The sequence below is a fragment of the Selaginella moellendorffii genome, unplaced genomic scaffold, assembly GCF_000143415.4.
Source record: "Selaginella moellendorffii unplaced genomic scaffold, v1.0 SELMOscaffold_88, whole genome shotgun sequence".
NCBI classification, from domain to species: domain Eukaryota; kingdom Viridiplantae; phylum Streptophyta; class Lycopodiopsida; order Selaginellales; family Selaginellaceae; genus Selaginella; species Selaginella moellendorffii.
This window is the reverse complement of record NW_003314349.1, coordinates 229,180-248,719: the sequence shown is the minus strand read 5'-3', so window position 1 is coordinate 248,719 and position 19,540 is coordinate 229,180. Positions and strand designations below refer to the sequence as shown.

The 19,540-nt window shown below is 41.8% G+C and overlaps 5 protein-coding genes across 5 annotated transcripts; 2 read left to right on the top strand and 3 right to left on the bottom strand.

The window, feature by feature from the left end:
- Window positions 1-1,952: 1,952 nt before the first annotated feature.
- On the bottom strand, window positions 1,953-3,670 carry LOC9636867 (UDP-glycosyltransferase 85A2). Its single transcript, XM_024662282.1, has 2 exons — window positions 3,068-3,670; window positions 1,953-3,005 (listed from the first exon to the last, which is right to left on the bottom strand). Exons 1-2 carry the CDS (start codon window positions 3,582-3,584, stop codon window positions 2,077-2,079), a joined length of 1,446 nt encoding a protein of 481 aa, XP_024518050.1. The 5' UTR covers window positions 3,585-3,670; the 3' UTR covers window positions 1,953-2,076.
- A 765-nt stretch (window positions 3,671-4,435) lies between these two features.
- LOC9637570 (ABC transporter G family member 11) lies at window positions 4,436-6,883 on the bottom strand. The gene is made up of 11 exons (XM_024662191.1): window positions 6,733-6,883; window positions 6,575-6,657; window positions 6,236-6,525; window positions 6,000-6,171; window positions 5,847-5,951; window positions 5,621-5,785; window positions 5,380-5,565; window positions 5,235-5,321; window positions 4,908-5,180; window positions 4,753-4,860; window positions 4,436-4,704 (listed from the first exon to the last, which is right to left on the bottom strand). The coding sequence occupies exons 1-11, from the start codon at window positions 6,881-6,883 to the stop codon at window positions 4,444-4,446; spliced, it is 1,881 nt and encodes a 626-aa protein (XP_024517959.1). The 3' UTR covers window positions 4,436-4,443.
- Window positions 6,884-9,055: 2,172 nt separating this feature from the next.
- Window positions 9,056-11,253, top strand: LOC9637569 (probable cysteine desulfurase). Its single transcript, XM_002988394.2, has 6 exons — window positions 9,056-9,476; window positions 9,534-9,829; window positions 9,877-10,082; window positions 10,143-10,341; window positions 10,401-10,823; window positions 10,893-11,253. The coding sequence occupies exons 1-6, from the start codon at window positions 9,194-9,196 to the stop codon at window positions 11,250-11,252; spliced, it is 1,767 nt and encodes a 588-aa protein (XP_002988440.1). The 5' UTR covers window positions 9,056-9,193; the 3' UTR covers window position 11,253.
- Window positions 11,254-14,222: 2,969 nt separating this feature from the next.
- Window positions 14,223-16,309, top strand: LOC9636866 (probable cysteine desulfurase). The gene is given in 6 exon segments (XM_024662190.1): window positions 14,223-14,505; window positions 14,563-14,900; window positions 14,903-15,111; window positions 15,172-15,370; window positions 15,430-15,852; window positions 15,929-16,309. Coding segments are annotated over 6 exon segments (1,812 nt in total). The 3' UTR covers window positions 16,289-16,309.
- A 524-nt stretch (window positions 16,310-16,833) lies between these two features.
- On the bottom strand, window positions 16,834-19,280 carry LOC9637568 (ABC transporter G family member 11). The gene is made up of 11 exons (XM_024662180.1): window positions 19,116-19,280; window positions 18,957-19,039; window positions 18,618-18,907; window positions 18,397-18,568; window positions 18,244-18,348; window positions 18,018-18,182; window positions 17,777-17,962; window positions 17,632-17,718; window positions 17,304-17,576; window positions 17,148-17,255; window positions 16,834-17,099 (listed from the first exon to the last, which is right to left on the bottom strand). Exons 1-11 carry the CDS (start codon window positions 19,264-19,266, stop codon window positions 16,851-16,853), a joined length of 1,869 nt encoding a protein of 622 aa, XP_024517948.1. The 5' UTR covers window positions 19,267-19,280; the 3' UTR covers window positions 16,834-16,850.
- Window positions 19,281-19,540: the final 260 nt, after the last annotated feature.

The window sequence follows — 19,540 nt, the reverse complement described above, 5'->3', positions numbered from 1 at the left end:
AAATTAAAAATCCCAATACGACTTTGATGGTCATCCAAAATACGTAAATCCATATGCTATTCTCTTTGGCAGCATTGGCACATAGAAAATGCCTCTACTTCAACTGAGAGTAGTGGAACACAAAACAATTAAAGTGATACTCTATAAAAGGCAGATTAGTTAAATTTATAAACCCTCTAACGATGATTTAGGTTCTTTATGAACCAAATACCTATTTTGTCTATATTAGTTGCAAAATAGAGCATTTTCTATCAAATTGCAATGAACATGATGGCAATTGCAGGAATAGCAATAAATACCATCATCACATATCCATCTTTTTCTAGGATTAAAGGAAAAGACCCACAACTGTATATTGAGAAATACATAGAAGCAATTAAGCTTAATCAAGTAGATAGACAGGAAAAAATCTTTTCCGCTATACACTAAAAAGCAAAGCCAAAGATTAGTATTATAATAATGATGTCAAAAAGCTTGGCACATTTGATAAATAGACAAAAAATTTCTTTAAAGATTTTTTCATGGAAACAAACCCAGGAGAAAATTATAATGAACTACAAAAACTTTATCAAGCAAAATCTGAAACAATCAAGGAATATACAACTCAATTAAATGTTATAAACAATGTAAAGACTTAGTATCAGACAAAATGCACCTACATCTATATATGAAAATTTATCGTGAATATGTGATAAAGAGAGCTCATATAAATTTTGATGACTTAAAAAAACTATTATTGCCTACCAAAATCTCATAAAACAATATGAAATAGCAAATATGGTGAAGTCAGACAAAAATACAATCTTTATAGACAAGGAAACTAGTTGTTTAAGAAGTATGAAATTGCAAATCAATCTCAAATAAGGGATTTGGTGTATCAAAAATCAATCTTATAAAAAAACTAAATTTGTGTACATATATAAAATCGATCTTATAAAAAAACTAAATTTGTGTATACACATGTTTACTAATGTATAAAACGGACTAAAAGGCAAGATACCTAGGGATATTCATTTTTTTCCTGAGCATGTATCAAATATTAAAGACAAAAGATATTCTATGATGGTCATTGTAACAGCTACCCAAAAATTCTAAACAATCACTTTTCGTTCTGATCTCGTCTTACCAGCTTGCCAAATCAAAGCATGCTATACTGCTCCATGTTTGTGTAGAAGGCGAGCGATGGCTGGTATCCCCCGTTAGCTTTGGACGGCGTGCATGCAGCGAGGTGCTTCATGTCGATCAATCCATCATCGGTCAGAATAACCTGTAGTTTAAACAGTTGACAGATTGTCAGCAAGACTTTGCCTCGGGGAAGATGATGTTCGTTACAAACGGCACACACCGCCGAAACCCCTCACGAGCAGACACACAGCTCGGCGGAGGTCTGCTCGACACGGGGGACACGGGTGGTTATGAACACCTGTCATCGATGCCACGGATGAGTCTCTCATTTGGGGTGGCACCGACAAGCCCAAAAGTTCGTGGAGCTTTTTCACAGCTGCAGTGGTTCCAGAGTCGCAGAAGAAGAGAGCATCGTCCTTGGTTCCTCCAAGGGACTCCTTGACATAACTCGTGGCCAGTTTCACCATCCGGGTGGTCTTCTCTCCGACGTAGCTGTCCTCGGCATGCGTGTTCCCTGAAACAGAATTCCAGGATATGCAGAAGAGATTACTCACCATAGGGCGACGTGCTTGATGAGGAAGTTTTCTATAGAGAACAAGGAAGAGGCAGTGTAATGAGAAGCAATGAGAAGCCTGCTACGCTGGGAGCCTATCCTTAATGCTGTGGCACTATTCCTGCTGCTCCTTTTCAGCCTTCACTAAGAATCCTGCTCTGTCGTGGCTGATCAAACACGGCGCGATCGATCATGGCATTTACATGTGATGAGAAAGAGATCAGTGCTATTCAACGGTGGATTTCGGTCCTGTTTTTTCCAGTCAACAAAGGGGTTGCAAGGTAGACGAATATTTTATTCGCTTCATGGTTTGTCAAGCTTGACAAATTCGCGGCATGTAAGTTTTTCACATGTTTGCCATCTCACGCTAGCACTTGCAGTGATAACTTATCATTGCATCACTGGCTGCTGAGGCCTTTAAGAAAATCATCCAAGCTCGCAGCGGATCGACCACCACTCTCCACAGCTTTCCTTGCCTTGCACTTCAGCACCTCAACAGTGTCTTTCATCTGCTTCCCTCTTTCCCCATCCATCACCTCCCGCAGCGTCTTTTCGATGTCGCCTCTGCCGATCAGTCCATTCGCCCCACTTGCAAATCCAGCTCCAATCTTCCAGTCGTGTATAACCAGCTTTGCGTTGGTGTTTTGCTCAGCTCCCCAAGGCCAACACATGAGAGGCACTCCATTGCTGATACTTTCCAGCACCGAGTTCCAGCCGCAGTGACTGAGGTGCGCAGCGATGGAGGGGTGTTTCAGAACTCGTAGCTGCGGTGCCCAGGACACAGTAAATCCCTGCTTGGAGGTACGTTCGCAGAATTCCTTATACTTCTCTACCGGATTTCCAATGAGAAGTTCTGGCCGTAACACCCACAAGAAAGGCTTTCCGATTGCTTCCAGTCCCACCGCAAGCTCCTCAAACTGTTCGACAGTCACGACCGCGATGCTGCCAAAAGATATGTAGAGAACGGAAGCCTTTTCCTGCTTGTCGAGCCACCGCAGGCACTCGCCGTCCTCGTTCCTGAGCACCACGTTGGTTGGTCCGATCTCGGAGGTCTGCTCGTCCAGGAGAAACATGGGACCGACAGAGAGAAACTCCGTGCCACCTTTCCGGAGCTCGGCGGCCATGAAGTCGGAAGCTTCCGGCTCCAGATCGTAAAAGGAGTTGACGAGCACGCAGGAGGCCTTGCGGATGTAGGGGACTCGCTGCACGGAGTACTCCGCCCAGAGATGATCGTCAGCTTGCAAGTAAAGAGGTACGTCGGCTTGATGAAGAGGTCCCAGTCCCTTGATAATGCCCACTACAGATTCATCCGCGACAAGCTTCTTCGCTGCAAAGTTTCGAGGCGTACGTGACTGCCATTGGCAGAACTTAAACTTAAATTGGAGTTACCTTCGGTCAAGCTGGGAAAGACATGGCCTCCGGCGATGAGCTCGGGTATGTGATACTCAATCGTGGTCCAGGCAGTGGATCCAGGCCACAGAACAATCCTTGGAATCCCGAACTTATCAGCAACGTCCTGGGTCCAGAAGAAGAAGTAATCCGAGATGATGCAGCGGACCGGCGAGATCTCGAGAGAGAGTTTGGAGACGAGATGCTCGAGAGCTGGGATCATCTCGGTGGTGGTCTTGAAGAACTCACCCAAGTGAGTGAGAGTGTGAGCATCCAGGCCGTGTGGGATCTTCCAGGAGAGTGGGATTGAGACGAGGCGGAGGTCCGTATTGGGTGGAGCTCTCCAGTGCTTGATCATCTCGTCGTGGAGGCTGTCGACATTGACGAACGAGACGGTGAATCCATCTCGAGCGGCGATCTTTTTACAGAGATGCATCATCGGAGTGATGTGTCCCTGGCCTGGGACGGGAAATGCGAGGACATGGATCTTTGGAGACGACGTACCTTGAGAAGCCATAGCACGGCAAGACTGGATGGGACAAACCTTTAGAAAGTTTGAAAAGAATTGGCCTCTTGCTAGTTTTGTCGACTTTTAAATCTTGAGATCAGGGTCCAGCCAGGCTCGGGAAAGTCAAACCTTGCTCGACGTGCATTCTGATAGAGTTTTCTAAAGATTGATCATGTGTTTGAGACTAAGATTCTTGCATTGTCGTTCATCATAGGTAGGCGAGAAGGATCCAATGGGAATTTCCAGACAAACATGAGGCATGGAACTGCGGTGTGTATAAACATTTGATTTAGTGATTCTGAAGCTTTCTATCAGATGCTTATGTAAATCAAGAGCATGTTTTGCTGGAAAAGCTCACTGTTCTGGAGACAATCACTTACTCTGCTTATTTGAGGCAGCCTACCACGCAGCCAAAAGAGGAGATGGTTGACAGTGAGATGGGGCTTGGAGACAGTGGTTCTCGCATGGATTGAGTAGAGGGAAGAAATGAAGACTGAGCATTGCTTTGGACACCCAAACGCAGTCATCTTTTAGTGGTTTAGAGAAGTAATTATTATGTCTGATTTATTTGATTATTTTCTGTGCAGAGAATCAGTGGGAATCCCATTCATGGGTGTCACTAATTACATGACTAAGGCATTTGGCTAACTCAAAAGATAATTACGAAGCAATCAAAGCGCTTACAAATGCATTTCTTACAAAAGCATATTGTGTTCTAGTTCTCAGTTTGCATTTGAATTCTGCTCCACACAAAAGTTATATGAAGGTTGAAGACAATTTGGGTGACACTTACTAGATGCCAGAAGATCATTTATAAATATGACAAGTGAAACGTGAATGACAAGCTCATGAAGCCATACTTTTAATTTTAAGCATTTATTTTCTTAAAGGTCTTACTATTAATTTTAAACATCAGAGTTTTCCCATCTATGAGCTGAGTGAGTTTGATGATAGTAATAAAAATTGCTCGATAAACCAAAATCATGCTTAACAGGATTATAAAGTTCAACCATTTAGATCTTGAGAGATCTACTTGATACTGTTTAAGAATTGTTGTTCCTGATAGCTTTCCTTCAGATATATCATTATTATCAAACTCAAGCCCTTGAAAATCATTTTCATAAAGACCCTATTATAGTTTTTTTAATTTCAAGAAAATAAATAATATTTGTTTTACCTGAAGTAAATATGTTTGAAATGCTATATAATGCATTGGATATTTCCAAAAGCCTTTTGGCAGTTCATTAGCAAGTTTAAAAAATCCGTCAACAAGCATGAATAACCCCTGAAAAATCACATTAGAAACGGTTTAAGAAATATAAAGAGATTTACCAAGATTCCAGATCCTGTAATTATTCCCATGAGAAAATTGGGAACAATTGATGCTACACACATCATCAAGCTCTCCACGATGGTCACAGATGCAAATAAGTTCAACATAAAAAATATGAAGTGATCAAAGCCTGGGTGGAGTTTAACCATATTATAAAATACACTTGTTGATATCAATGAAATAAGAAGGAGATAAGGAATGGAAGAGAGTGTGTTTGTGAGAGTAAACACAATGGGACCATAGTAACCATTTTGTTTCTCATGATTAAAAACCTGAAGAAAATATCACTGGATATGAAAACAAGACAATTCAGAACTATCCCATACCTTAATCTCTTCAATGAAAGATGGAAAACCTCCAATTGACATAAATGTAAGAAATTTACCAATAAAAGCCATACAGCCAATCCTTGCCTTAAAAAAAACAAACGAGCTTAACCATGGTTAGGAATATTTTTTGGTATTCTCTTACTGCAATGGAGTTGTATTTAGTGCCAACATTAAAATATATACTGCCAATAACGATGCTAAGCATAAAGTACACAAAGATTCTCAGCCAATAGTATCCAATATCTCTTGTCATATTTATAAATGATCTTTTAGTTAACGTGGAAAGCTGATGGAGAACTCCTGCTTGAGGCATCTGGATGCATTCATTCTATAAATAGTAATCCATTAATAATCATAATGTTTTAAAAATTCAAGTCATTTACCTTTGCACCAGGTGTGTCACACAAACTGTCTAGAAGGTTCACCTTAGTCACACAAAGAATGTCAACTTTTGTGTGGAGGGATCTCAAATGCAAATTCTGAAATGCATTTGTAAGCACTTTGATTGCTTCAGAAGCTGGAACTTTTTCTTGAGTTTCAATATCTTCCTGTTCAAATTGAGATGAATATTAAGAAAAAAAATCTCCAGAAAATAGTACAAATTAATACCTTAAACTTGTTTTGAACATTGTCAAAATCAGAATTAATAACTCTAAGATAGTGGTCTGATGGATTTCTTCGGAGAGGACAAGGAAATCCAGCACTCTCGAAGAACTAAAATAAAATATAAAACATAAAGAATATCAAATTTGAGAAAAGTACCGTGCTAGCTTCCATGGCATCTCCAAAATATACAAGTGCTCCCTGAGATAGTAGGCAAAGATTATCAAACTGCTCAAACACTTCGCTGCTTGGCTGGTGAATTGACATAATAACAGTGCGTTTTGAAGTAGCTAGGTTCTTAATTGTTTTAATCACATAAAACGCAGATGCACTGCAAAGAAAACATCAAATAAAAATTACAATAAACCGGACTTAAAAATCATATAAATATTCACCTGTCTAAACCACTGGTTGGTTCGTCCATGAACAAAAGAGATGGCTGAGTTAGAATCTCCAAAGCAATGCTCACTCTTCGTTTCTCCCCTCCGCTCAATCCATGCGAGAACCAACCTCCCACCACTGTATGCTTGCAATCTCCAAGCCCCATCTCAGTGATCACACTCTCAACCATCTCCATCTTTTGGCTTTGCGGCAGTGAGTGAGGCAGCCTCAATTGAGCAGAGTAAGTGATTGTCTCTAAGACAGTGAGTGTTCCTAGCAAAACATCTTCTTGTTTCACATAGGCCTATGACAGAAAGTTTGAGAATCACAGAATCAAATGTTTATATACACACCGCAGTCCCATGCCTCATGTTCGTCTGGAGATTCCCATTCACAAAAATGGATCCTTCTCGCCTCGCGTTCTTGGCCAATCTACCTGTGATGAACGACAATGCAAGAATCTCGAGCTTTAATCTATTGCCCAACCCAAATCAATCTTGGAAAACTATACCAGCAAGCGCATCGAGCAAGGTGGACTTTCCGGATCCCGAAGGACCCATGATCGCCGTGATTTGGCCGCTCTGGGCATAGCCACACATAGTCTCCAGCAACACTCGTCCATTTCTCGCGCTCACACTCAAATCCTTCCATGCGACATCCATAATAATATATCTGTTCTCCTTTCTCATGAAAACTTGGGTAAGATTTATAGCTCTCCAAGTTGGACTTGGACTTTCAGCTACTGTAACACAGTAAGATCTTAGACTCGTAGGAGATTAATATTGTAAATTATTGTTTAATTTCTTTCTTGTGTTGTTCCCATTCAAAGTCTGTCCAGAAGTCTAGAAATTCTTGAAACTCTCAAGTGTCATCTTCTCAGGAAATTTGGCATTCCAAGGACCACTCCCTAGACATATCTTGTCTTTCCCAAAGGTAACTCCCCATGAAGTTCTTCCCACCTCAAATATCTCTAAGGGTCAACAAAAGACAAGGGCTTCATAATCAAGAATGACTCCAGCAGGTCCTATAGTTCTGACTGATAACTATAACAGGCCGGTGTCGATGATCACGTTAGAGGCAAGTTGGCGCACAACACTGTGAGGCCAATTATATGCACCAAGTGCATCAGGATATCTCCAACTGGCAGCAGTGGAAAGCCTACTCAATGGACAACCTTGTTTTTGATCCCACCGATCTCGATGTGGATGTTGATTGGTGTTTACAAGTGCACTGGATGTGTAGGTGGTGGGTCCCTTCAAATTTGTCAAGCTTGACAAAACATGTTGTTTCCTTGAGTATATTTCTCCTAAAGTGAACTGGAAAAATAAGACATAATCCACTAAGCACTTGTGAAGACATTTTCCTCACATGGTGCACTAAAGTAGGATATTTGTGATGGTTAAAGGGAACTTAGAGTGCATTTTAGGCAACCATTTTGTTAAAAACAAGGTAAGTTTGCAAAAGATGTTTTATAACATCTTGTTTTTGTAAGTAACCAAAGAGAATAAAACTTTAGAGATGATTCATAATGATTTAAATATAAAGGGAAATGGTTCATTGCATTTTGTTTTTCAATTGATTAAGGGTCTTAAAATATTTGTGTTAAACATCCTAGTTTGAATAGTGTTAGGATGGGTGATTTTTCGGGAAACTAAGAAAATCATATTACATGTTAAAATTAACATTTGGTAGGTTTAATTTGCCTCTAAGTGGGCTCAACCCAAGGGGTAAAGTGTCAAGAGAGCAAATCTTTTAAGAAAGTTACAACTCTTGACTTCTATTCATGAGGAAGTTTACAAAGAAGTCTAGTTCAATTTACCTTTGGATGGGCTCGACTTGAGGAATAAGGTGTCAAGAGAGCAGACTTCTCGAGAGAGTTATAGCTTTTAACTTCCATTAATGAGGAAGCTTACAAGGAAGTATCATAGATTATAAACAACAAAAAAAAATGACATAAAAGACAATCCATAAAAGTTCAAATATAAAGGGAAAGGGCCCACAAATAAAAGTGCACCTTTTTTTTTTCAATTGATGTTAAGATTGATATTTGAACTTGTCACATTATGAGTTTGACCTGAGAATTAAGGTGGCAAGAGAGTGGGGCTATAGCACATGTGATCATAGGATGAGATTTAAATATATTGTCACCATGATCCTTGGAACCTTAGGGGATAAATGGGGATAAAATAGCCACTAAGGGCTCTCTCATCAAACAATTGCCCCTTTTGCAGTTGGCTTAAGGGAAGAGAGATAGGGTGCATTATAGGGGCTCGAGAGAAAGTTATGACTCTCAACTTTTGTTCATAAGGAAGCATAATGGTTGCAAACAACTAAAGTAAATGATTTGAGAGATAATCCATAAATGTTCAAATATATATAAAAAAAAAGCCTATGAATAAGAATAAAAATCTTGGGATATAACATCCTTAAATTTGAATAGTACCTTCAAATATCTCTAAGGTCAACAAAAGACTAAGACTTCATAATCAAGCCCACTTAGGTGATAAGTCCTTTAGAATTTATCAAGCTTGACAAAACAAACCATCTTTACCATATTTATAGACAATAAAACTAATTGAAGCATACAAATATATTAACTTATAGTAATTAATAGTAAAATGAAGTACAAATACTACAGATAGTAAAATCCTGCTACCACAAAATTCATTATAAATTATAAATACAGATCGTATCAAAAGAGTGCTCACCAATAAGACAATGAAGTGATTTGCTTCAAAGTCGACTTCCAAGGTCAGCAATGTAACTCCCAGCATCGTAACTGACCATGTTTCTCCTAAAGTGATCTGGACAAATAGGACAAAAATCCACTGGGCAACATTTTCGTGCACTAAAACAGGATATTTGTGATGGCTGAAGAGGAGATGGAGTGTTAAGAACAAGGTAAGTTTGCAAACGATGTCTTACTAGCGAACGTATCACAAGCAAAGTAGGAGAGGCTCACTGGTAAGACGATGAGGTGCTTTGCTCCAAAGTCGGCTTCCAAGGTCGGCGAGGTAACTCCCAGCATCGAGGAGAATTGGCAGCCAGACTTCAAGCCCAATCCTTTCAAGTTCTTCAGGCCCTTTGACGATGAGCAAAAGTGTGTCTGGCTCAGATCCCAGATCATCGGCTCCCAGCTCCAAATCTCCACACCATTCGGCAGCAGGCTTCTCACTTATGCCGATTACACTGCCTCTGGCCGCTGCTTGTTCTATATAGAAAACTTCCTCATCAAGCACGTCATGCCGTCCTACGGTGAGTGAAGCCGTGAATTCTCTTCTGCATATCTGGACCCGCTGCATTCTGTTTCAGGGAACACGCATGCCGAGGACAGCTACGTTGGAGAGAAGACCACCCGGATGGTGAAACTGGCCACGAGTTATGTCAAGGAGTCCCTGGGAGGAACCGAGGATGATGCTCTCTTTTTCTGCGGCTCTGGAACCACTGCAGCTGTGAAAAAGCTCCACGAACTTTTGGGCTTGTCTGTGCCGCCCCACATGAGAGAGTCAGCCGTGGCAGCGATCGATGACAGGAAGAGATGGCTGGTGTTCATAGGCCCATACGAGCATCATTCCAACCTTCTTCCCTGGAGGCAAAGTCTTGCCGAGGTTGGGCTTTTTCGTTTCTTTCAATCTGTCAACTGTTTAAACCACAGGTTATTCAAGTTCCAATGACCGAGGATGGATTGATTGACATGAAGTACCTCGAAGAGGAGCTGCAAAATCCCAAGCACGCAGATCGTCCAATGCTTGGCTCCTTCTCCGCTTGCAGTAATGTCACGGGAGTTTTAGCGGACACTAGAGCCATCGCTCGCCTTCTACACAAACATGGAGCATTAGCATGTTTTGATTTCGCCAGCTGGTAAGACGAGATCTTTTACCAAGGACGAAACGAAGCTTACTTGCCGAATCTGATCAACAGTGGTCCATATGTGAAGATCAACATGCGATCGCGAAAAGCTGATGGATACGATGCTGTGATGCTGAGTCCACACAAGTATGTCGGAGGGCCAGGAACGCCGGGCCTGCTTTGCATGAACAAAAAGCTCTACAAGCTCAAGGATCACGCACCGTCGACAACAGGCGGAGGAGTGGTAGACTTCGTCAACTACAACAAAGAGGTCAGTTCCCTTTCCAGCGAAAGAAAAAAGAAAACCAACACTAAACAAACTCATACCAGGACACGCTCTACCTGGAGGACATTGAAAGCCGAGAAGACGCTGGAACACCTTCCATACTCCAGCGGATAAAAGCCGGGATTGTCTTCACTGTCCAAGAAGAAATGGGATACCGTCTCATCGAGTCGAGAGAGCACAACTTCATCACCACCGCGTTGAAAAGGTTGTCCAAGAACCGAAAGATAGTGGTGCTTGGGAACACGCAAGTGAAACGAGCAGCAATCGTCTCGTTCCTCGTCCGGACCACTGATTCCAACGGTGAAATCCAGCAAACCGTGCTGCAAGGCCGGTTTGTAGCCAAGCTCCTCAACGATTTGTTTGGGATCCAGTCGAGAGGAGGGTGCTCGTGTGCCGGTCCTTACGGCCACTCGCTTCTCAAAGTCAGTGATGAGCTCTCCCTGAAATTTCGAGCAGCAATTCAAGAGGTTGAGAAGCAAAACAATAGAAGTTTTCGCCAAGGAGCTTTTTCTAACACTTTTTTTTTTTTCTCACAGGGATATAGCGGTGTCAAACCTGGATGGACGCGCTTGAACTTCGCATACTTCCTCTCCAAGGAAGAGTTCCATTTCTTGCTGTGCGCCATAGAGTTCGTGGCGGACTATGGCCAACGCTTTCTCCCCCACTACGAATTCGAGTGGCAGACTGGGAACTGGAAATACGAAGAGAAGAACAGCATCAACACCACCGCCAAGGCCACATTACACAAGGAATGGACCAAACTCCCACTGCTCCAGCAGCACAAAGATTACCTGGGTACCGCTATGGCGATTGCCAAGCAACTGGCTCACGATCCAGGGCAGGGCAGCAGGGCGCCCGCCGGCATTGATCCCGAGCTCGCTACCGTCCGATTCTAGGGTTCTTGAGCGCTATGTACTAGTATATTCGTTTCGCATCAATTCAAACAAAAGTTTGTGTGGTGGGATATATATACTTTATGCAACCCATCTCCAAAGTCAACAAGTCTTTCAGTGACCTTTAGTATCAAGAGTTAGTCTCTGGGACAAACTTGAAATTTATTAAATATGGAATGTTCCTAAATTGCGAATTTGGACATGGGATGAACACCATTGTGTTCAGGACGATCTTTACATTCCGTAAATATGCCAAATGAGCAAATCTGGATACTTTCCATAAATAGCATTTTGGACCGAAATGAAACTAACGCTAAGGGCATGATAGCGAGGGTGTTTGGTAGACACGGTAAACTATCATCTAGCGATATTGAGGGACCAAGCTCAATATCGCAGGGGTTCCTAACTCTAGCAAGTGCCAGCCAACATCATGAGTTTCTCATCACCGTGTCAAGTCTGTTTGACTAAATGACAACTTAGGATTTCCTTCCTTAGTGCCCTTCCGGTCTAAGTGCACATGTGATGACCAGTTTCTCAACTAGCTTAGGCAGAGACTAATAACGGGTCCAACAATACTGACCTTCTGCCATCGTGGGGTAGGGTATCAAGAAAACAAACCTCTTAGGAAAGTTACAACTCTTGACTTCCATTCATGAGGAAGCTTACAAGGAAGTTTGGTCCAGTTTACCTTCGAATGGACTCGACTTGAGGAGTAGGGTGTCAAGAGGGCAAGCCTCTTGGGAGAGCTACAACTCTTGACTTTCGTTTATGAGGAAGTTTACAAAGAAGCATGGTGGATTATAAACAACCAAAGAGAACGACTTAAAAAACAATCTATAAAGGTTCAAATATACAAAGAAAAGCCCATGAATAAGAGTGCACCTTTCTTTTCCAATCAATATTGAGATTGATATTTAGACTTATCACACTACATGTTGAGATTCATGTCTAGTTTACCCCAACGTGAGTTTGACCCGAGGTGTCAAGAGAGTGGGGCTCTTGAAAGAGCTATGACTCTCAACTTCCGTTCACGAGAAAGCCTATAAGGAAGCATGGTAGTTGTAAATAACTAAAGAAAACGACTTGAGAGACAATGTTCAAATATAAAAAGGAAGTGCTTATGAATAAAAATGCACTTTTTTTCCAATTAGTTAAAAGTCTTAGGATATAACATCCTTAATTTTGAATAGTTGTAGCACACGTGGTTTTGACCCTTTATCCTATGGTGATTTACCATAGAATAACACCACGAAGCAGAACCTAAACCCTTTTTGTGCCACGTGACAGATGCCACGTGTCACATGCCACGTGTCCATAGGAACCCGAGGTTCAGTGCCTTGGGCCACTGAACGAAGGAACGGTGCCAAACTCCCAAGCATGATGCCATGGAGTGACGAAACCGTACCACGGAGCAACTCCCGAGCATAAAGCCCAAGGAGCAAATGGAGCCAAACGGAGTCTGGCGCTATTTCGGCATACCGGTGGTCTAACGTGAAGATATGGGTACTCCACCAACTAGCATGGAATGGAACTTGGGCTTAGACCCAAGCCGGACGCAGAACAAGGACAGGCACGCAAGCGGGAGCTAGACTATGCCTCAGGTTGGTCGGCCATGCCCGACCTACCCACTATCCCTACTATACATTTGGAACCCCTTACAGCCCCCCCCCTTGAGGAACACATGCTTTGAGGTTTCACCCCAAGCCTCCCTTAGTATCATGAGTTAGTCTCTGGGACAAGCTTGAAACTTATTAAATATGGAATGTCCTTAAATTGCGAATTTGGACATGGGACGAACACCATTGTGTTCAGGACGATCTCTACATTCTGTAGATATGCCAAATGAGCAAATCTGGATACTTTCCATAAATAGCATTTTGGACCGAAATGAGACTAATGCTAAGGGCATGATAGCGAGGGTGTTTGGTAGACACGGTAAACTATCATCTAGCGATATTGAGGGACCAAGCTCAATATCGCGGGGGTTTCTAACTCTAGCAAGTGCCAGCCAACATCATGAGTTTCTCATCACCGTGTCAAGTTTGCTTGAGTAAATGACAACTTAGGATTTCCTTCCTTAGTGCCCTTCCGGTCTAACTGCACATGTGATGACCAGTTTCTCAACTAGCTTAGGCAGAGACTAATAACGGGTCCAACAATACTGACCTTCTGCCATCGTGGGGTAGGGTATCAAGAAAACAAACCTCTTAGGAAAGTTACAACTCTTGACTTCCATTCATGAGGAAGCTTACAAGGAAGTTTGGTCCAGTTTACCTTCGAATGGACTCGACTTGAGGAGTAGGGTGTCAAGAGGGCAAGCCTCTTGGGAGAGCTACAACTCTTGACTTTCGTTTATGAGGAAGTTTACAAAGAAGCATGGTGGATTATAAACAACCAAAGAGAACGACTTAAAAAACAATCTATAAGGGTTCAAATATACAAAGAAAAGCCCATGAATAAGAGTGCACCTTTCTTTTTCAATCAATATTGAGATTGATATTTAGACTTATCACACTACATGTTGAGATTCAGGTCTAGTTTACCCCAATGTGAGTTTGACCCGAGGTGTCAAGAGAGTGGGGCTCTTGAAAGAGCTATGACTCTAAACTTCCGTTCACGAGAAAGCCTATAAGGAAGCATGGTAGTTGTAAATAACTAAAGAAAACGACTTGAGAGACAATGTTCAAATATAAAAAGGAAGTGCTTATAAATAAAAATGCACTTTTTTTCCAATTAGTTAAAAATCTTAGGATATAACATCCTTAATTTTGAATAGTACCTTCAAATATCTACAAGATCAACAAAAGACTAAGACTTCATAATCAAGCCCACTCAGGTGACAAATCCCTTAGAATTTGTTAAGCTTGACAACCAAACTATACAAATACTACGGGTAGTGAGATCTTGCTACCACAAAATTCACTACAAATTATAAGTAGTGAACATATCAGGAGAGTGCTCACCAATAAGACAATGAAGTGCTTTGCTTCAAAGTTGGCTTCCAAGATCAGCAACATAACTCCCAGCATCGAGGAGGATTGGCAGCCAAACTTCAAGCCCAATCCTTTCAAGTTCTTCAGCCCCTCTGACGATGAGCAAAAGTGTGTTTGGCTCAGATCCCAGATCATTGGCTCCCAGCTCCAAATCTCCACACCATTCGGCAGCAGGCTTCTCACTTATGCCGATTACACTGCCTCTGGCCGCTGCTTGTTCTATATTGAAAACTTCCTCATCAAGCACGTCATGCCGTCCTACGGTGAGTGAAGCCGTGAATTCTCTTCTGCACATCTGGACCCGCTGCATTCTGTTTCAGGGAACACGCATGCCGAGGACAGCTACGTTGGAGAGAAGACCACCCGGATGGTGAAACTGGCCACGAGTTATGTCAAGGAGTCCCTGGGAGGAACCGAGGATGATGCTCTCTTTTTCTGCGGCTCTGGAACCACTGCAGCTGTGAAAAAGCTCCACGAACTTTTGGGCTTGTCTGTGCCGCCCCAAATAAGAGAGTCAGCCGTGGCAGCGATCGATGACAGGAAGAGATGGCTGGTGTTCATAGGCCCATACGAACATCATTCCAACATTCTTCCCTGGAGCCAAAGTCTTGCCGAGGTTGGACTTTTTCGTTTCTTTCAATCTGTCAGCTGTTTAAACCACAGGTTATTCAAGTTCCAATGACCGAGGATGGATTGATTGACATGAAGTACCTCGAAGAGGAGCTACAAAATCCCAAGCACGCAGATCGTCCAAAGCTGGGTTCCTTCTCCGCTTGCAGTAATGTCACGGGAGTTTTAGTGGACACTAGAGCCATCGCTCGCCTTCTACACAAACATGGAGCATTAGCATGTTTTGATTTCGCAAGCTGGTAAGACGAGATCTTTTACCAAGGACGAAAAGAAGCTTACTTGCCGAATCTGATCAACAGCGGTCCATATGTGAAGATCAACATGCAATCGCAAAAGGCTGATGGATACGATGCTGTGATGCTGAGTCCACACAAGTATGTCGGAGGGCCAGGAACGCCAGGCCTGCTTTGCATGAACAAAAAGCTCTACAAGCTCAAGGATCACGCACCGTCGACAACAGGCGGAGGAGTGGTAGACTTCGTCAACTACAACAAAGAGGTCAGTTCCCTTTCCAGTGAAAGAAAAAAGTAAACCAACACTAAACAAACTCATACCAGGACACGCTCTACCTGGAGGACATTGAAAGCCGAGAAGACGCTGGAACACCTTCCATACTCCAGCGGATAAAAGCCGGGATTGTCTTCACTGTCCAAGAAGAAATGGGATACCGTCTCATCGAGTCGAGAGAGCACAACTTCATCACCACCGCGTTGAAACGGTTGTCCAAGAACCGAAAGATAGTGGTGCTCGGGAACACGCAAGTGAAACGAGCAGCAATCGTCTCGTTCCTCGTCCGGACCACTGATTCCAACGGTGGAATCCAGCAAACCGTGCTGCAAGGCCGGTTTGTAGCCAAGCTCCTCAACGATTTGTTTGGGATCCAGTCGAGAGGAGGGTGCTCGTGTGCTGGTCCTTACGGCCACTCGCTTCTCAAAGTCAGTGATGAGCTCTCCCTGAAATTTCGAGCAGCAATTCAAGAGGTTGAGAAGCAAAACAATAGAAGTTTTCACCAAGGAGGTTTTTCTAACGAGGAAAGAACTTTTTTTTCTCTCACAGGGATATAGCGGTGTCAAACCTGGATGGACGCGCTTGAACTTCGCATACTTCCTCTCCATGGAAGAGTTCCATTTCTTGCTGTGCGCCATAGAGTTCGTGGCGGACTATGGCCAGCGCTTTCTCCCCCTCTACGAATTCGAGTGGCAGACTGGGAACTGGAAATACGAGGAGAAGAACAGCATCAACACCACCGCCAAGGCAACATTACACAAGGAATGGACCAAACTCCCGCTGCTCCAGCAGCACAAAGATTACCTGGGTACCGCTATGGCGATTGTCAAGCAACTGGCTCACGATCCAGGCCAGGGCAGCACGGCGCCCGCCGGCATTGATCCCGAGCTCGTTACCTTTCGATTCTAGGGTTCTATGTACTAGTATATTCGTTTTGCATCAATTCAAACAAAAGTTTGTGTGTACTTTACGCAACCCATCTCCAAAGTCAACGAGTCCTTCAGTGACTTCGCAAGACTCTCTAAAGATTGATCACGTGTTTGAGACCAAGATTCTTGCATTGTCGTTCATCACAGGTAGATTGTGAGGTGAGAAGGATCCAATGGGAATCTCCAGACAAACACGAGGTAAATTTTCTTAATGATCTGAACATGAAGATATTGATAGGGGCAGTGGGAATCCCATTCATGGGTGTCACTAATTACATGACTAAGGCATTTGGCTGACTCAAAAGATAATTACGAAGCAATCAAATTGCTTACAAAGGCATTTCTTACAAAAGCATATTGTGTTCCAGTTCTCAATTTGCATTTGAACTCGCCCCACCCAAAAGTTAGGTGAAGGTTGAAGACAATTTGGGTGACACATAAAGTTTTTATAAAATTATGATTCTAATGCAGCTCCAGAAGATCATTTATAAATATGACAAGTGAAACGTGAATGACAAGCTCACAAAGCCATACTTTTAATTTTAAGCATTTATTTTTTTAGAGGTCCTAAACATCAGAGTTTTCCCATCTATGAGCTGAGTGAGTTTGATGATAGTAATAAAAATTGCTCGATAAACCAAAATCATGCTTAACAGGATTATAAAGTTCAACCATTTAGATCTTGAGAGATCTACTTGATACTGTTTAAGAATTGTTGTTCCTGATAGCTTTCCTTCAGAAATATCATTATTATCAAACTCAAGCCCTTGAAAATCATTTTCATAAAGACCCTGTTATCAATTTTTTTAGTTTCAAGAAAATAAATAATATTTGTTTACCTGAAGTAAATATGTTTGAAATGCTATATAATGCATTGGATATTTCCAAAAGCCTTTTGGCAGTTCATTAGCAAGTTTAAAAAATCCGTCAACAAGCATGAATAACCCCTGAAAAATCATATTAGAAACGGTTTAAGAAATATAAAGAGATTTTACCAAGATTCCAGATCCTGTAATTATTCCCATGAGAAAATTGGGAACAATTGAGGCTACACACATCATCAAGCTCTCCACCACAGTCACAGATGCAAATAAGTTCAACACAAAAAATATGAAGTGATCAAAGCCTGGGTGAAGTTTAACCATATTATAAAACACGCTTGTTGATATCAACGAAATAAGAAGGAGATAAGGAATGGAAGAGAGTGTGTTTGCGAGAGTAAACATAATGGGACCGTAGTAACCATTCTGTTTCTCATGATTAAAAACCTGAAGAAAATAGCATTGGATATGAAAACAAAACAATTCTAGAACTATCCCATACCTTAATCTCTTCAATGAAAGATGGAAAACCTCCAATTGACATGAATGTAAGAAATTTACCAATAAAAGCCATACAGCCAATCCTTGCCTAAAGAAAACCAAACAAGCTTAACCATGGTTAGGAATTTTTTTTGGTATTCTCTTACTGCAATGGAGTTGTATTTAATGCCGACATTAAAATATATACTGCCAATAACGATGCTAAGCATAAAGTACACAAAGATTCTCAGCCAATAATATCCAATATCTCTTGTCATATTTAGAAATGATCTTCTAGTTAACGTGGAAAGCTGATGGAGAACTCCTGCTTGAGGCATCTGGATGCATTCATTCTATAAATAATAATCCATTAGTAATCATAAGATTTTAAAAAATCAAGTCATTTACCTTTGCACCAGGTGTGTCACACAAACTGTTTAGAAGGTTCACCTTAGTCACACAAAGAATGTCAACTTTTGTGTGGAGGGAGCTTAAATGCAAATTTTGAAATGCATTTGTAAGTGCTTTGATTGCTTCAGAAGATGGAATTATTTCCTCAGTTTCAATATCTTCCTGTTCAGATTAAGATGACTATTAAGAAAAAAAATCTCTAGAAAACAGTACAAATGAATACCTTAAATTTGTTTTGAACATTGTCAAAATCGGAATTAATAACTCTAAGATAGTGGTCTGATGGATTTCTTCGGAGAGGACAAGGAAATCCAGCACACTCGAAGAACTAAAATAAAATATAAAACATAAATAATATCAAATTTGAGAAAAGTACCGTGCTAGCTTCCATGGCATCTCCAAAATATATAAGTGCTCCCTGAGATAGTAGGCAAAGATTATCAAACTGCTCAAACACTTCGCTACTTGGCTGGTGAATTGACATAATAACGGTGCGTTTTGAAGTAGCTAGGTTCTTAATTGTTTTAATCACATAAAACGCGGATGCACTGCAAAGAAAAACATCAAATAAAAATTACGATAAACCGAAATATTCACCTGTCTAAACCACTGGTTGGTTCGTCCATGAACAAAAGAGATGGCTGAGTTAGAATCTCCAGAGCAATGCTCACTCTTCGTTTCTCCCCTCCGCTCAATCCACGCGAGAACCAACCTCCCACCACTGTATGCTTGCAATCTCCAAGCCCCATCTCAGTGATCACACTCTCAACCATCTCCATCTTTTGGCTTTGCGGCAGCGAGTGAGGCAGCCTCAATTGAGCAGAGTAAGTGATTGTCTCCAAGACAGTGAGTGTTCCTAGCAAAACATCTTCTTGTTTCACATAGGCCTATGACAGAAAGTTTGAGAATCACAGAATCAAATGTTTATATACACACCGCAGTCCCATGTCTCATGTTCGTCTGGAGATTCCCATTCACAAAAATGGATCCTTCTCGCCTTGCGTTCTTGGCCAATCTACCTGTGATGAATGACAATGCAAGAATCTGGAGCTTTAATCTATTGCCCAAACCCAAATCAATCTTGGAAAACTATACCAGCAAGCGCATCGAGCAAGGTGGACTTTCCGGATCCTGAAGGACCCATGATCGCCGTGATTTGGCCACTCTGGGCATAGCCACACATACTCTCCAGCAACACCCGCCCATTGCTCACACTCACACTCAATTCCTTCCATGTGACATCCATAATAATATATCTGTTCTCCTTTCTCATGAAAACTTTGGATAAGATTTATAGCTCTCCAAGTTGGACTTGGACTTTCAGCTACTGTAACACAGTAAGATCTTAGATTCATAGGAGATTAATAGTGTAAAGTATTGTTTAGTTTCTTTCTTGTGTTGTTCCCATTCAAAGTCTGTCCAAAAGTCTCGAAATTCTCGAAACTCTCAAGTGTCATCTTCTCAGGAAATTTGGCATTCCAAGGACCACTCCCTTGTCTTTCCCAATGGCAACTCCCCAT

What these genes read in the sequence shown, in the direction of transcription:
- LOC9636867 (XM_024662282.1), bottom strand. Translation starts at nt 3,584, where the DNA reads ATGGCTTCTCAAGGTACGTCGTCTCCAAAGATCCATGTCCTCGCATTT. An exon ending in CTTTCCCAGCTTGACCGAAG is followed by an intron (nt 3,006 to 3,067) that starts GTAACTCCAATT and finishes GAAACTTTGCAG; the next exon opens with CGAAGAAGCTTGTCGCGGAT.
- LOC9637570 (XM_024662191.1), bottom strand. Translation starts at nt 6,883, where the DNA reads ATGGATGTCGCATGGAAGGATTTGAGTGTGAGCGCGAGAAATGGACGA. An exon ending in ACATGAGGCATGGGACTGCG is followed by an intron (nt 6,526 to 6,574) that starts GTGTGTATATAA and finishes TTTCTGTCATAG; the next exon opens with GCCTATGTGAAACAAGAAGA. An exon ending in ATGTTCAAAACAAGTTTAAG is followed by an intron (nt 5,786 to 5,846) that starts GTATTAATTTGT and finishes CAATTTGAACAG; the next exon opens with GAAGATATTGAAACTCAAGA.
- LOC9637569 (XM_002988394.2), top strand. Translation starts at nt 9,194, where the DNA reads ATGAGGTGCTTTGCTCCAAAGTCGGCTTCCAAGGTCGGCGAGGTAACT. An exon ending in GCACGTCATGCCGTCCTACG is followed by an intron (nt 9,477 to 9,533) that starts GTGAGTGAAGCC and finishes ATTCTGTTTCAG; the next exon opens with GGAACACGCATGCCGAGGAC. An exon ending in TCGTCAACTACAACAAAGAG is followed by an intron (nt 10,342 to 10,400) that starts GTCAGTTCCCTT and finishes AACTCATACCAG; the next exon opens with GACACGCTCTACCTGGAGGA.
- LOC9637568 (XM_024662180.1), bottom strand. Translation starts at nt 19,266, where the DNA reads ATGGATGTCACATGGAAGGAATTGAGTGTGAGTGTGAGCAATGGGCGG. An exon ending in ATGTTCAAAACAAATTTAAG is followed by an intron (nt 18,183 to 18,243) that starts GTATTCATTTGT and finishes TAATCTGAACAG; the next exon opens with GAAGATATTGAAACTGAGGA. An exon ending in TTACAGGATCTGGAATCTTG is followed by an intron (nt 17,256 to 17,303) that starts GTAAAATCTCTT and finishes ATGATTTTTCAG; the next exon opens with GGGTTATTCATGCTTGTTGA.